The sequence below is a fragment of the Psilocybe cubensis genome, chromosome 7 (genome assembly GCF_017499595.1).
Source record: "Psilocybe cubensis strain MGC-MH-2018 chromosome 7, whole genome shotgun sequence".
In the NCBI taxonomy this organism is placed as follows: Eukaryota; Fungi; Basidiomycota; class Agaricomycetes; order Agaricales; family Agrocybaceae; genus Psilocybe; species Psilocybe cubensis.
Window position 1 is genome coordinate 1,376,525 of NC_063005.1, and position 15,053 is coordinate 1,391,577.

General features: G+C 43.9%; 4 protein-coding genes across 4 annotated transcripts; 2 read left to right on the forward strand and 2 right to left on the reverse strand.

The window, feature by feature from the left end:
- Window positions 1-554: 554 nt before the first annotated feature.
- JR316_0007970 (U4/U6 small nuclear ribonucleoprotein Prp4) lies at window positions 555-2,489 on the forward strand (the record flags this gene model as incomplete). The annotated part of the gene is made up of 8 exons (XM_047893690.1): window positions 555-755; window positions 805-915; window positions 971-1,047; window positions 1,123-1,216; window positions 1,273-1,550; window positions 1,610-1,822; window positions 1,879-1,986; window positions 2,045-2,489. The coding sequence occupies 8 exons, from the start codon at window positions 555-557 to the stop codon at window positions 2,487-2,489; spliced, it is 1,527 nt and encodes a 508-aa protein (XP_047747005.1).
- An 84-nt stretch (window positions 2,490-2,573) lies between these two features.
- On the reverse strand, window positions 2,574-5,418 carry JR316_0007971 (Start control protein cdc10; the record flags this gene model as incomplete). The annotated part of the gene is made up of 7 exons (XM_047893691.1): window positions 2,574-2,594; window positions 2,648-2,728; window positions 2,779-3,332; window positions 3,389-3,482; window positions 3,541-5,032; window positions 5,090-5,277; window positions 5,341-5,418. The coding sequence occupies 7 exons, from the start codon at window positions 5,416-5,418 to the stop codon at window positions 2,574-2,576; spliced, it is 2,508 nt and encodes an 835-aa protein (XP_047747006.1).
- Window positions 5,419-5,837: 419 nt separating this feature from the next.
- On the forward strand, window positions 5,838-9,646 carry JR316_0007972 (uncharacterized protein; the record flags this gene model as incomplete). The annotated part of the gene is made up of 18 exons (XM_047893692.1): window positions 5,838-5,878; window positions 6,043-6,051; window positions 6,076-6,121; window positions 6,252-6,673; window positions 7,039-7,184; window positions 7,242-7,261; window positions 7,311-7,332; window positions 7,389-7,442; window positions 7,489-7,552; window positions 7,609-7,734; window positions 7,797-7,817; window positions 7,872-7,883; window positions 7,939-8,003; window positions 8,059-8,150; window positions 8,250-8,301; window positions 8,690-8,806; window positions 8,859-8,902; window positions 8,954-9,646. The coding sequence occupies 18 exons, from the start codon at window positions 5,838-5,840 to the stop codon at window positions 9,644-9,646; spliced, it is 2,046 nt and encodes a 681-aa protein (XP_047747007.1).
- A 132-nt stretch (window positions 9,647-9,778) lies between these two features.
- On the reverse strand, window positions 9,779-14,655 carry JR316_0007973 (Linoleate 10R-lipoxygenase; the record flags this gene model as incomplete). The annotated part of the gene is made up of 31 exons (XM_047893693.1): window positions 9,779-9,796; window positions 9,854-9,944; window positions 10,007-10,086; window positions 10,144-10,171; window positions 10,236-10,315; window positions 10,378-10,466; window positions 10,528-10,557; window positions 10,608-10,724; window positions 10,775-10,943; window positions 11,001-11,121; window positions 11,199-11,254; window positions 11,315-11,534; window positions 11,593-12,013; window positions 12,062-12,211; window positions 12,269-12,284; window positions 12,337-12,416; window positions 12,470-12,576; window positions 12,632-12,813; window positions 12,876-12,938; window positions 12,994-13,070; window positions 13,121-13,280; window positions 13,331-13,547; window positions 13,606-13,670; window positions 13,726-13,744; window positions 13,804-13,889; window positions 13,941-14,047; window positions 14,106-14,187; window positions 14,238-14,294; window positions 14,348-14,389; window positions 14,448-14,555; window positions 14,608-14,655. The coding sequence occupies 31 exons, from the start codon at window positions 14,653-14,655 to the stop codon at window positions 9,779-9,781; spliced, it is 3,186 nt and encodes a 1,061-aa protein (XP_047747008.1).
- Window positions 14,656-15,053: the final 398 nt, after the last annotated feature.

Sequence of the window (15,053 nt, forward strand, 5' to 3'; positions counted from 1 at the left end):
GGCAATAATAGAGTGTTTGACCGTGTACAACTTGTCGTTGAACGACTATTCTTAATTCAGCCGAGTAGTAAGGTGGACCGAGAGTGATGTCACTAACCAGCAGGGTCAATGCCGAAGACCATTATTAGGCTGCCGTCAAATTAGCTGCCACAAAAAAAAAGAATCAGAACACGACTGTGGTAAGGAAGTGGATTTGAAGCTATAAAACAGAGACTCATTGACGCACTGGTTATTTTGTGATTTTTAACGCGGCTAAACACATCGCCGACGGATGCTAATTTTCAGTATTAAATTTGGTTTTATTTTGTAAATCTAAACGTATTTATTTGTAACTCCGATCGACGCCAAAAAAACAGTGGCGAAGGTCCCGCCGTGTACCAATGACCAATTGCATCCGCCTGGCCAAGAAAGGCATTGTGCTTATGTATTTGCTGATCATCCTACAGCCAAACACAAATCTCGTTGAGTGAGCCATCACCTTCAAGTCTTCCAACTGTTCGTTCCACTTACAACTCTGTCGCCTTCGATTATTGCCTCAGACATTGGCGGCAACTATGGCAGAACTCACTCTAGATACTTTGATGGATGATGGCAACTACTTGGGCACAGAAAGAGCCCGTTTAGAAAACAAAGTAATTCTCGATGAACTGGAGAGAAAGAAGAAAGCGCGAACGATGGCCGTTCCTACAGATGATAACCGCGTCAAAGCCAGACTAAGAGAAATAGGGGAGCCCATTACACTTTTTGGAGAACGAGTAAGCGAATCATCAGTCAGACTGTCCACTGTAACAAACGTTCTTACAGGCTGCAGATCGACGAGACCGTTTAATTTATGTTCTTTCTCAAATCAACGCTGCAAGAGGAGATGATGCTATGCACGTTGATGAAGAGTCTTCTGATGATAGCGAGGAGGAGGTGCCTATCTCCAATGCTACTCTGTCATGACGTTACTGACCACTTTATTTTCCAGGAGGAAGAATTCTATTCTCCGGGTTCATTGGAATTGTTGGAAGCACGAAGACGGATAGCAGAATTTTCTCTTCCCAGGTTGGATTTTGCTACCGATAGGTCAACTCAGACAAGGTGCTTACCATGTCCATATCCTTTTGTCTTTTCTTATAGAGCTCAAAAGCGGATCGCCCAGCAGCGAATAGATAGTAAAATGGATCTAGGGCGCATAGTTGACATTCGAAAAAAGGTCTTTGCGGAAGTCAAAGTGCGATACACACATTTTCATTAGGTATTCTCGACTCATACTTTTTATATCGCTAGAGATTTTCAAACATGGGCTCACAAATCGGCGACGAACGTCCCATTTCTCAAGTACGATTTGCTCCCAATAATCAAATTCTTGCAACAGGGAGTTGGTCAGGGACGGTGAAATTATGGAATGTACCATCATGTACTCCCATCCGTTCTCTACGAGGGCATAGCGATCGCGTAGGAGGCGTTGCATGGCATCCCCAAGCGACATTATCACAAGGGGAAGACCTTGTGAATCTTGTCAGTGGGGGTGGCGAGGGCAGCGTGAACTTGTGGTCGTTAAACAGGTACATTGTTGACGTTGACACTCTTATTGGCTTTTTTTTTACTTAGATCTGGTTTTTAGTGACAGTCCGATATCGGTATTAAAAGGTCATCAGGGTCGTGTCTGTCGCGTCGCATTTCACCCTTCCGGCGACTATGTTGCTAGTGCGAGTTTTGATACCACATGGAGGCTATGGGACGTCAATTCTTCAAAAGAATTGCTTCTCCAAGAAGGTCATTCAAAAGAAGTGTACTCAATCGAATTCCAGTGCGATGGCTCTCTGGTGGGCTCTGGGTAGGCAGCTTGTATGCTTTTAAATGCATTGTGTTTATAATCCCCGCTACTTTTAGTGGGCTTGATGCCATTGGGAGAGTCTGGGATCTACGAACAGGACGGACGGCCATGGTCCTAGATGGACACATTCAACCAATCTTTTCGATGGCATTTTCGCCTACTGGGTTAGGATTTGATATCATGCATTTTTAACTATCCACTAAGATATTCTCTATCTTGCAGTTACCAAGTAGCCACAGGGGCCGGAGACGACACGATACGCATATGGGATATGCGTGCGATCAAATCCATATATACCATCCCCGCACACGTCTCCAATGTGTCTGACGTGAAGTTTTTCCATTCTAACGACCTTCACTTCAAACGACCCACTCCTCCAGACATCAGCATGAACGGCACTGACGAAAGCGAGGCCAAAACTGATGTACCTGAAAAAGAATATGCCACTTTAGAAGAAGAATGGCGTTACCGATCAGGATTATTCTTTGCTAGCTCTGGATATGACGGATTCGTGAAACTATGGAGCGCGGATGATTGGCAGTTGCTGAAAAGACTGACAACAGATGCTGGAAAGGTCATGTCAGTGGATATATCTAGTGACGGCAACATGCTCGTATCTGGTACTTATAATCGTAACTTCCAACTCTTTACCCCGGAAGAGGTCTAAACCATGCGATTATACTACTTAAATAACAATGCTGAGGTTGCAGATGTGCCATATAATATACAGTGATAAAAAATTACAAACAGACTATATAGTACCGTCCCGGACCTGGAAATTGTGGATAAGTGAATAGTGAGATTATGGGATAGGTTGAGACATACCTTTTGCATAAAACCCGAAACTCGACCAAGATCTATAACCGATATTTCGCTTTCAAGGGCAATAACAAGATTGTCAAGCATCTTCAAGCAAATATCAGGGACACGAAGTAGATACCAAAAAATTCACTTACGTCCTCGACCTTGTCGATGGGGAGACCAGTACACAGAGCAACAATTTTCTTGCATTGGTACTCCTTTTCTGCAGTGGCGCCTTGCAGGCCTTTTAACCGGGCCTTGACAAGTTCTTCCATCCGTGTATGCCAGGCCTTCAATCTTCTCAATTTAATCAAAGTCGCCACGCTATCGGCAGTTGGCAATGGAGGCTCTGAGTCGACGCTAAAAGAAATGTCGACAGATCCACCGATCCCCACCATCGTCGAACCAGCACCACGATACTGAAACGCAGGTCCTGCTGATTCTCGACCATCATTTCCATCCAAATCTGTCCGCCCTGTCCAGTCAAACGAATCTTCATCCCCGATGGCTCTCTCAACGTTTCGGACACGTTGGTTGACTTGGTCAAGTTCAGCACAGCGTGATTGCCACAATTGTATTTGTTTCCGCTGTTCAGAAAGTTCACGGGTAGCAGCACGTAGATGAGCTTGTGTTACATCGAGGGCATCTTGTTTGGTCTTGATTTCTCCTTGGAACTCAGCACTAAGGTTTTGGATCATAGTAGTCATATCTATGTGTAGGTTGTTTTAGAAAAGAGAAAGTGTATAGAGCAGGACAAGGGCTTACCTGCGATTACATCTTGGCTTTTTTGCACTGTTGGAGGAGGCCCCGAGCGCAATGATGCCAAAAGATCTTCTGCGCGAGGACCACCACTCAATTCCTATTGAAAGTCGTTAAATCAACGTATTCACGTGTGTGTCCGTGGACGGCATGCTTACTTCAGTTTCCACTCCAAAATCACCAGGTCGCAAGCCCAATTTATTGGGTAATATTCGATTGGCACCAACGTCCAGTAAGATCCTGACCAAGCTTCGATTGCCTACTCTGGCAGCAATGTTCAGCGCCGTATCACCATGTTCATCCTGGAGGTCAACGATTGATCGGAAGTCTCCCCCCTGCTGCTGTACAATCCACATAAATATTTGTTCAAGATAATATCGCGCTGCACTAGCACGACCTTTGACACCAGCAAGGGAGACGATGTGATGAAGAACGGACTTCCGAGAGGTGTCGAGGGTATGGATGGATGGATAAAGACTAGCGACGAGGATCGGGAAGGATTGCTGGTCACTATTATTTGTGGCAAGGCATGCTCGAATCAGAGGTGTCTCTCCTAAGAAGTTGCCGCGGTGAATATCTGCCCCATTCTCTTTCAAAGCTTCAACTGTTTGTTGTCTAGCCAGACTGGCTGCTAAATGAAGAGCAGTATGTCCCTGATCATCTAGCACAATATCGACGTCGACATTGCCAGAGGGGTCGGGATTAGAGGGGTCGGATGATATTTCTCGAAGGAGATCAATGACTACAGATGAATCATCTCGTTGGCAAATTGATGCAATGACTGCTGTACGCCGACTATCTTTGTAGTGAGAAACGGGTTCACCTGGACGCGGCATGGCAGGTTTGGAGGCAAATCGAGTGCGCTGTACGTCGGTTTCAGATGCATTTGTCGCCTTGATTGCAGTGCCATTGGTAGTAGACATAGAACTGGAAGGTCGAGGCGTGCCATTTGGGTTCTGTTGTGATGTGGTTGGATGATTTGTTTGTGGCCGCGATATCCAGTTGGTAGATTGCGAAGAACTTGTTTCTTGGGGAACTGAATTGGTACGAGGGCGTTTGGCGGGCGATGCGTTTTCATCTCCATTTGCTTGGGAATTAACAGAACCTGGCCTTGATAAATGTGTATAATCTTTAGGTGTAACACCGATGTAAGTATACCGTTGAAGCCTTAAAATGAGCACCAACAGACCTGTAGCCGGAATGTTCAAAAATTCAGCATCAGCTTCTGAGTGAGTTCTTTTCAAACCCGCAGTCGGCGGAGGTGTCTGTGAGCTGGAGAAGGCCCCTGATTGATATGGACCAGGAGAGATAAAACCAGAAGATCTAGTTTGAACAAGGCCAGACTGTCCAGATGTGGAAGGCGTGAACAGTCCTTGGGCTCTACCTTGATTTAGTAAGCGAAGAGCGGAACCGGGCATGATGGGAGGTGGTGCAAGCGAGGAGGGAAGAGCTGCCATATAATTGCCAGCAGCGCCAATACTTGAGTATGACGACGACGCTGACAGTGGGCGAGGAGATGCAGTACCAGTAGGGGCACTAACCGGTAGAGCACCTAGAGAGTTGGTAGTCGGGGTAAAATCGAATAAAGGCGACAATAAAGGCGCGACACCATACTGAAGTGCAATGTCACGCCCCCTTTCAAGCGGAATCCTTATGAAGAGAAAAGACTGTTACGCGTTTTCTGGTTAGCACAAAGGAAACACGTACCAGGTTCCCTGATATTTGCCATATCCACCTTGGACGATTTCGTGTTTCCCAGGCAAAATTTCCTTCTCAAGGATCTTCGTACGACGGCCTTTGTCGACTCCAGCCACTTTAAGGATCTGTGTCGCGTTGACGTAGGAGTCGTTCCTCCTACGCATCACTGCAATACCTCGGACCATGCACTCATAGACCTGTGACCAACAAGACGCGACCGTGTCAGAAAGGCATTGGTGATAACGGAGCGACGACATTACCTGGACTGATGAGTATACTGCATTATATATTTTTACAGGCGGCTGAGTACTTCCTGGAGTTCTGGGACCTGCCTGCATTTTGGTAAGTTCTGAGAGGCGAGTTGGACAATAGAGACTAGGATTCCCTATTGATGGCGGCAAAGGAGGTCAGGTGTCTTGTGCCACAGGCCCACAACGCGCGACAACGCGTGCGTCGGAGCTGAAATTGACAAGTGCCATTCTTGGCCGAGCTTTCTCTCTTTCTCCACTCTAGTAAGGGACCTCTGACGATATCACACCTTTTAATCTCTTCAATTTGTCAACACCTTGTCAATTCTCTTTCACAGAGGTAGTCATATATCAGTACTGACGTGATTGAGGGGCTTTCGCTATTCCTCCGCTTCGGCCGCCCTTATTCGGTGTGTTCAACACTGATTGATATATTCTCATCACCGTTAAGTTAATCCTTATAAACAGACACTCGTCCATGTTTCCTCTGTGCACAATTTGCAACTATAATGTCAGAATCGCAGCCTGAGCTTCAGCCGCTGTTGAGCCCGTTAGTCCTCAAATCTCTTCGTTCTTCAGTCTCAGATCAACAACATTGACACTGTCTTAGCGAACAGGTAGCATCAACCCCGGTGTATCCCATAATACACATGATTCGTGCGGTGTGTGGTATTTAGCGTTTATTTCACATACATACACTTATATTGTTTTCAGGATGTTATGGTACGCATGCATATTCTTGACTAGTTTCGAATTGAATCGTCAAGCCATAAATGCCCCTAGCACTATATTGGTCTGTTATTGAGACTTTGAACTGGACGTATGATACTAAAATATTGACTTTAGACACACCTTTGACGTATACTTCGGTAATCTTGTCACACATTTTTCTAACTCCTTTGTCTGATTCAAAATTTGATTAGCTCACATCTCCAGACCTAACTTACACCCTTGTCCGCCCTTTGGTAGACAAATACCTTGCAATTCAAGACGAAGGCAATCTGTCCGTCGTATTTTGCTTTCTAATCAACTGTGTACATTTTATCCGTGATGACAACGTGGCTACAATGTCATTGTCGCAGTCTCGAGCCAATCTATGCGAAATTTTGGCAACACGAGTTTTCCGCGAAAACGCCAACAATCTTCTGCATCTTACAATGGCACTAACAACAAGTTGGCCTGTCTACTCTGGAGTAGATGCAGCATTGATTACCCGGGCAAGAGACGAAAGGGATGATGATCTAGAAGATCATGTTGGTAACGCCATAGAAATGGCCATATTGGGCAAATCAAAGCGATTCATTAAGAGTTCTTCATGTCAAAAGGTTATTGATGCCATTTGGTCGTAAGTACAACCTCATTCGCTCTCAATAACCTTGCCAACTGTGATATTTCTTTTGTCAGTGGAAAATGTGTATATCAAGCGCAAAGCAGTCACTCTATTCTTTCAGATGTATGTTTCTCGGATCCTTTACCCACATACTTTTTGAGTATTTTCTAGACGTACAAACGAAATCCAATTCATTTTTACGACCCTCACAAAGCCCCATTATTGGATCATTATCGGTTGGTTACATCCTTAAGTAGAAGGAAGCACTGCTAATCTTCATGTAGTCTCAAAGTACCCTCAATACGTTCTGTGCTTGACTATCTAAAGCATGTTCCCCTTTGGTTAAACTGACATTGGTTTTATTGACAAGTCAAGCACAGCTTCCTAATTTTGTTTATCCTCTTCGTTGTTGCCATTGAATTCAATGAACGGGATCGAATTAATGCATCTGAAGTTTTGTTCATGGTCTATGCATTGGGTTTCACTCTGGAAAAGGTTGCAGCTATGCAGGAACATGGTATCAAAGGTTGGTCGCTCCAGCTTACTGACGCGTTGCGAGGCTAATTGAATTGAACCACGCCAGTCTATTTCAAAGGAACATGGGTAAAAAATGAACTATCTTCAGTGGTTGCATTTCTAATGAGTCACCAAGAACGGATTTGATTTGGCTTTTGGTCGGTTTAAACTTTCATAAATCAATAGATCGAAATTCTCACCTGTGATCAATCAGTTACAACCTTTCTCATATATACATTCCTCCGACTATATGGCGTTTATCATCATAGTACGCTCGAAACGCAAGTATTTTACTTGGTCTGATGCAATAACAGAAACATGGGCCCGAATACTTGGGATTGATGTTCTTGCCCTCATTGCGTGTCTCATGTTTCCAAGGTACATGTTGTTTATACTTCTAGCAGCCACCTTCTCATAGATTATTTCCTCTACAGGCTGGCCTTTGTCACTTTCAAGGACAGCTTGCTGGTCCTATCTCTACGTGCAATGATCATGCAGTTCATGTTTCTCATGGTTATTGCGGCCTTCTGTTTTTGTGGTTTTTTATATGCATTATGGACGTAAGTAAAACTGCATGTGGATAGAAAGGTTTCCTCTGCTAAACGTACTTGAAACCCCTCAGTCTCAGTCGTGATGATGCTTCGTAAGTGTCGGTCTGCATTTGATGGTTATTGGCATTAAATACATTTTCATATAGCTACAGTGCAGGGTTTGTGAACTGTTAGTACCTCGTGTAGCATGTTAATAAGCCGTTGTATGTATAGATTGATAGCGTGGTGGATGCTTGACCTCTGGTTCGGGCTTGACGCCAGTGGATTTGACAGAGCCAGTGAGCCCTTTTGTTGCATATATCTAGCTCTTAATTATCCTTACACGGTCTCAAGCCACATTTCACCCAATTTTCGGACCTGTATTGATGGTCACGTATGCATGCCTAAGCAACACACTCCTGCTAACAGGTTTGTTTTTTATGTTTGTTCTATTTTCTTGTATATGCTGAATTTGCTTTGCAGTACTTGTATCCGTACGTCTTGATAAATATGTCTCTCTCTTCGCCAATCAATAACTTTGATAGATACTCTCGAATACATTTGCTTCGGTTAATGAAGATGCTGCAGCAGAGGTTGGTTTGTTTATTTTCTGAACGCATTAACCATCTCTAAATTTCTGGTGTCTAGGCCATGTTCAGAAAAGCTGTTTCTACCATAGAAGGGTAAATCGTGATGTGTCAATTGATTGTACATCTATTAACCTGCTTTTTAGTGTCAAAGCAGATTCATTATTTTCATACCAACCTCCTGTCAACTTGATAGCGCTTTGCATCATGTTACCCGCTAGTTATATCCTTTCTCCACGATGGTTTCACAAAGTGTGTCTTTCATGTTATGATTTTTCAACAAAAAATTTATCCTTGCTAGGTCAATGTCTTCATGATAAGGCATGTAGTACCTGTACAGCTGTTTCATTAAGGTTGACCGAAATTTCGCAGATTGACAAGTTTTCCTATTTTGTTAGTAATTTCTCTTTACGAGCGACAGTCGAAGCAGGCAGGCACGACCAACTTGTACGAGACGCTCGCTCATATGGCAGAGAAAGCATTTGATACCCTCCCACGTTCATTAAAAAGAATGAGTATGGCCCTTGATTTGATCTATGGAATAGCCCCAGCTTACACCCCCTACAGCTTTTTTTGAGGGTCTGGCAGGTGCCGATGCAGACATTGATGCCGTGCGTCCAGGAAGGTGTCTTGGGTTATATGTTAAGCTCACGTAATTGCAGGTGTTCGATCTGGAAGACGAATTTGGGAATGAGAGTGCATTGGACACTGGCGATAACGGTAATGGGGTTTCCATTCGTTCTCAACGACGTTTATCAGGACACTCGACTCGAAGAGGAAGGGTTGTTCGACAATCTTCGCCAGGGAGAATGCCTCGATATTCAACATCACCCCAGAGAATGCCGAGGCATTCTTCTCCTTCAAAACCTATTCCACAAGCGCGTGCAAGACTTAATTCTGCAATGAATCACGAAAACTTTAGTCCATTGGCACAAGTGTTTAATCCGCTATTGGTTGAAGATGATCACATCACGGATCAAGGTCCTGCTATGTCTTCAGGAATTAGCTATGGTCCCGCCACGAGGAGAAGATTAACTTCTTTCGTTGCGTCGAACAAAAATCTTGCCCCTGATATCTCAATGCCCTCAATTTCAAATCCATCTAAAAAATTTGGCGACAAGAGTTCTCCATCCGAACAAGGCATTTTGATATCAGGAAGCCACGATCTTCTTCAACCTCCTCAGCATATATCTACCGCAACAGAAATAAAAGACGCGGCAGAGGAGGACACCGGAGAGAGTCGGGAAGAATCTGCAATCATAAGCAGGTTGGAGGAGATTGAAAGGCGCCAACAGCGAATAGAATCACTGCTGACACGTATTTCACACAGCATTGATAGTAAGAAAGTGGATTGAAATTTCATAATAACATAAACTACATCCCAGATAACTGTACATCAATCTTTCCTCGGAGCAAGCGTATATATAAGGTCATAGCATACACCCACAGAGCAAAGTGGTCAATATCAGGGGTATCATGAATAGTCATCACTTAGGGGTATCAAACTGATTCAAACAGCAAGGTAAGTATGCAGCCAAAAAGTACGGACCACACGAACTTACTTGGAGAGACATCGAAGTTGGCCATTCAGAAGGAAGTTGAGTGTTGTCCAAATAGGCATAACATAACTCCTGGCGAGTGTGGTTTTTGAATCTATGAATGCAGCACATCTACTTTAATACATTCAAAGTATAGCTTGCAGGAAATAACAGTACCTTTGCAGAACACCGGACTGTCCCGGAGCGAGGCGAACATTGTCGAACTCGAAAATTCCACGCAAAATTTGAGATACAATCTGGCAAAAAAGCGAGGATCAGATACAATGGTACCCTAAACAATCTAAATGAAATACTTTAATGGTGAGGTCTTCCCCAAGATACCTTAATTGAAAAAGGAAAGCCAGTCAAAATGATCACCGATGGAATGTGAAAATAAGGTACTTACTTGAACACCCCATCAGGGTACAGCCTGCCTTTTGTTGAGCGGTTCAAATCGATTGCAGTGGGGTTGCTGAACGCATACTCCTAAGGCGTGGAGCGTTAATGTCAGCGAGGATGATGAAATGGGAATTTTTGAAAATTCTAACATCAACGTTGGCTGAAGCAGTGTTCAAAAACACACGGTCACCGTTCTTGAAATTCTGACCGTCAATAACTTGATCCTTGGTGGAGATGCCTGTAAAGTGTAACAATATATGAATGGGAGGCTATTACAAGAAGTAAGCAGTCAAACTTACGGAAAACACCTCGGAAGGTGGGGTCAAGACCTAAATGTCATTGAGCAGATTGAAAAATAAATTTTGATAAAACCACCAACGCAAAGCTTCATAGACATAGCCATGGAAAGGAGTGTCCTTTTCAGCTGCTTTAGCAAGTTTGGAAAGTGCTGTGGCCTGCTCAGAAGCGACATAGAAATTGACAGTGTTGGTTGCAGCTTACAAGTATGTTAGTGTTGTATGAGGATAGATGCCTGTGGAAACTTACCTAAGGAAAGCTCAACGCCAGAGACAACCATCAAAGCAAGAATAGTATTGGCAAGTTTGTCAGTGGAATGCCCGAGTTCATATAGGCGTTTGACGATATCATTGTATTCCGTCTTTTGCTTTTTGTTGAGAATAGTCGATACTGTACCGACTATGCCCGAAATTGACATCTACAATAAGCATGTGAGTTCCAAATGAGTCACAAACTAGAGCAATTAATCATATACCCTTGAACCGACGGCTCCACCTAGCTTTTCCCTGATTAAACCTAACAGTTTATGCACACTGGATTTCACTTTCTCCTGCAAGACCATGATCTTTGATGCTTCGACGTCTAAGAAGATGAAACTAAATGACAGATAAACAACTGAGTGACAAAAATAAATCAAAAGACTTGCGCATAAATTTCCCCGAGGGTAGCGTACAGCTCCGCCGCAGTGTATGGTCCATTGTGTTTGGTTGTTCTAAGCTGGATGCCCGCCTTTAAAGGAAGATGAAATGTTTATCAAACATTCCCCTTTGACAAATAAGAAAATCTTACCAAGTCTGTGGCTACCCAGTAAACAGGCACAGTCGTCAAAACTTGCTTTACTATGTCAATGCCGGAAGTTTTTCCTCCTACCAAGTTGTAGGAATTTGCATTGATAAGTTTCTTCGTCGACTGATAGAAGTAGTTGCCAATTGCATCGGAAAGATCAGCACCACCACATAATGCAGAGATTATTGCCCGTTGTTCTTGCTCGCTCTCGATAGGGAAGAATCTAACCCAATAAACGTCAACTGTGTTCCACCCAGATACAAGAAATACAGGCAAATTACCCTTTGTTCTGGCGAAGTATGCGATCCACTCTTTGTTTGTAGGGAGTAACGAAGCCTTCTGTGTTGTTGAGAATTGACGATACACGGGCGTGTCCTTCAACCGAGATTGTTGTAGACTTAGGCTGAGGGCGGTTTAAATCATATTGACCAACAACGCCCAACTTGGTCAGATTGGTCTTCATAGACTCTGGAGTCATAAGAGGGAAGAAAGTATAGATACTGTTTTCTGTGTAGTTGTTTGGAAGTACGCGCAAAAGGAGACGGCCTAAAGTGCTCCCAAATCCAAAAGCATTGGGATCTCTCTGACAGTCAGCGAAGCCCCATGCTGTGAGATTGTAAGGGGTGAAGTCATGAGTAAAGAATCTGTCTCCACGAGTGAGAGCAATAGCGTCACTGAGAATGGCTCTACTGATTGTGTACCCTATATTTTATGAGTACCAGAATCATTTGTTAGACATGGTTAACATACCTGGGCAAAGACCTGCACCATCTACGAGAGGCTTAGCTTCTTCCGCTTGCAATCCAACATAAAGTTCAAGATATTCAATGTTGCCGTAAAGCTTCTCCGCAGCCTCTGCGATCTCGGGATTGGAATTCCATTCCAAAAATGTTGAGAATGCTAGAACCATAGTAAGTTAAAAAAAAAATATCATTAACTCCCAACATCGGTACATACGTTTAAGACCTAGATACTACGAATTATGTTCAGGTCTGACTGTGAACCTAATGATACGCATAACTTACCTTGCGGAAGTCGTTTAAGGAACAGACACCCCATTTACGATTTTGTTCAATACCCATGACTTCGTTGAGCCGCATGATGGCTGTTCCGTAAAGAGGATGTCAATGACGTCCACTTGAATTAGATACGACTCACATGGCGTTCCACGAGCTCTGAAGGCACCGGCAGGGTGCTCTGTGGCGTTTTGCAAAACATTGGCGAGATCATCGTCGCTGAAAGAACCATCTGCTTTCCGTTGCAAGCTGTATAGCACATCAGAACTTTTGCAAGTAAAAGATATTAGTATGGATAGTGTACCCTCCAAATGTCCAGTGAGTAATATCTGGCTGCATTCTTTGCGCTCGCATCGCAGCTGTCTTGAAATCGTCAACAGTGACTTCATCTGACGGCTTTCCCTCAAAAAGCTGGTCGAAAATTTTGGAGGTCCATTGTTCGTCTTCTTGACTAGTCGTTGCATGCCAACGATATAAACAATTGAACTACAAGTTCAAATAAACTATAATTGAGAGAATCATGGTAGTAGAACCCTGAAGGCACGCACCTCCACACTGCACTGATTACCTTTCCCTCTTTCAAAACATGAATGATCATCAAGCCTGATTTCCTGTGAGAGTGTTTGAAGTTGAATACTGCTTCCACCCAGAAAAGATAAAACACACGTCAAATGGCGTCAAGCTCCAGCTACTCCCATCTCTCACGAGGCCAAGAATGGTGGAGAAGTAGTCAGAGAACACAACTAGGATAAAGGTAAGAAATGGGCGTAGAAGTTTATCAGAAGCTGCATACTCATTCCGAACCATCCGCAGTTTATGAGGCGAGCAATTTGGAATATTTCTTCTTCTTGTGCCAGAATTTTTGCCTTTGATGCTGGGTCATCCATCGAGACCGTGGCGGGATCCACATAGGTTCCTCGCTCATTAATTTCCAAGAGCTTGGCAGCGATGTACTAACAAGAAGTAAGCATCAAACGTCTGAAGACACTGGGCAGAGGCTTACGTTATGGTTGCGATTGAATAGGACCAACAGCACACAAACAGCAGGTGGGAGAAGCAACAACCTGTCCTCGGCGAAGACATCAGGATACAAAGTACCATATCCATCACGCTTTCGGATGCGATCCTGATCTTTCTGACTGTTCCCATATAAAGGGGCAAGATCAACATAAGAAGAGGTTTCGTTGATATTCCAGTCCCGATGCGACGTGCGAAACACGCTGTAGTTGTAATGGCTTTTACTGATATGGAAATAGACTGACTGAGGCATCCACGTACCTGTGAATAACAAGAGCCGCAAAGGAAAACATTAAAGAAGATAATCCACCTGGATGCTTCACAAACTGGGGAAGTTTAAAGTAAATAAAAATGAATAATTATCCAAATAACCTTCCTCACCCCTTCTCTTCTAAGAAGACTGGACGAAAAGAATAATAATCATTAGATTTATTAGATAACAGAATCAGCACCACATACGTGTCAAAAATCAATCCCGCATCAGGAAGTTGATTTCGGGGCAACGGATGGCTTTGTTGGACAGAGCGCGAATATGGTGTACCTGCCTGCAAAGGATACATCAAGATAATTTCCGTAGGAAAGAAAACCAGGAGTACCTTTCCCAAATCAGGAATATCGATATTGTTGTATGAACCATCAGCGGTACGCCAGGCGTATTTGTTACTTATGCTTGTAGCAGGCGGGTGGCTCAGGTCATTGTACACTGTACAGCATCAAATCAATTGTTCCATAAATTTCAAGGGTGGCAAAACAGTACTGACATAATTGAACAATTTTATCCTTCAGAGTACGAGCCAGTGTGCCGTCCTCAAGTTTCGAAACGAATGAAAGCGCATGTTCAAGCTATACACAGTTAGCAACTGAACATCAATGAACAGACGAGATGAGCTCACCAGAAGCTTTCTGTCGTCAAGAGCCTCTTTATGCCGGACCAGATCAATGATCGCAGACTGACGCGGAGATAGGTCAGAATGCAGGGTAGAGCTTGCGTCAATGAACTCACCACAGTGGTTGTATTGAGATTGACGGGCAACCCTTTCTTGATCTTAGCGATTTGTTAAGTTACTTTACGTGTCAACTAATCGCAGACACTGTTATTTTACCTGCTCGCGTATCTCCTTCAGAACCTTTGGCGCGTTTACGCTATTAGGAGCTTGGAAATCTTTGTCGATAGCTGCTGCGCCATTGGACTTGGCAGCCGAACCGTTAGCCTACAAAGATGTCTGGACAATTGGATGGGATTAAAAATGAATATGCGCGTACGGTATTGGTGCTCGACATGCGAAATACAGAACTGCGTTTGCTGGCCATGGTTGAGGTTAAGGGGTGCAAGCTAGACAGTGAGAATGGCTAGTCCATTTATACGTTTTCACGTCCCAAGTCGGATACCGAACTATAATGACAGGCTGAATGAAGTCTATCTTTAATACCCACCCTATGGGGAACAAGTGATCCACTGCCAAAGCACTTAAGGCGAATAAGCCCCGCGATGCAGCCTATTGCTACGATCCCTGTCCGTCTCCCGACGACAGCAATGCGTTTTTCATTTGGAAGCTCTCGCTGCCGGATACAATATGTAAAAATTGATTGTTCGGCTTCCCAAGTTACTAATTCGTCAAAAAGTCGAAGTGGTGGTTGTTAAAAGCCCATCAGGACTTTAGTAATGGAATGAGTCCGGGAAGAAACTAGAAGCCGTAGGTATCTCGTGC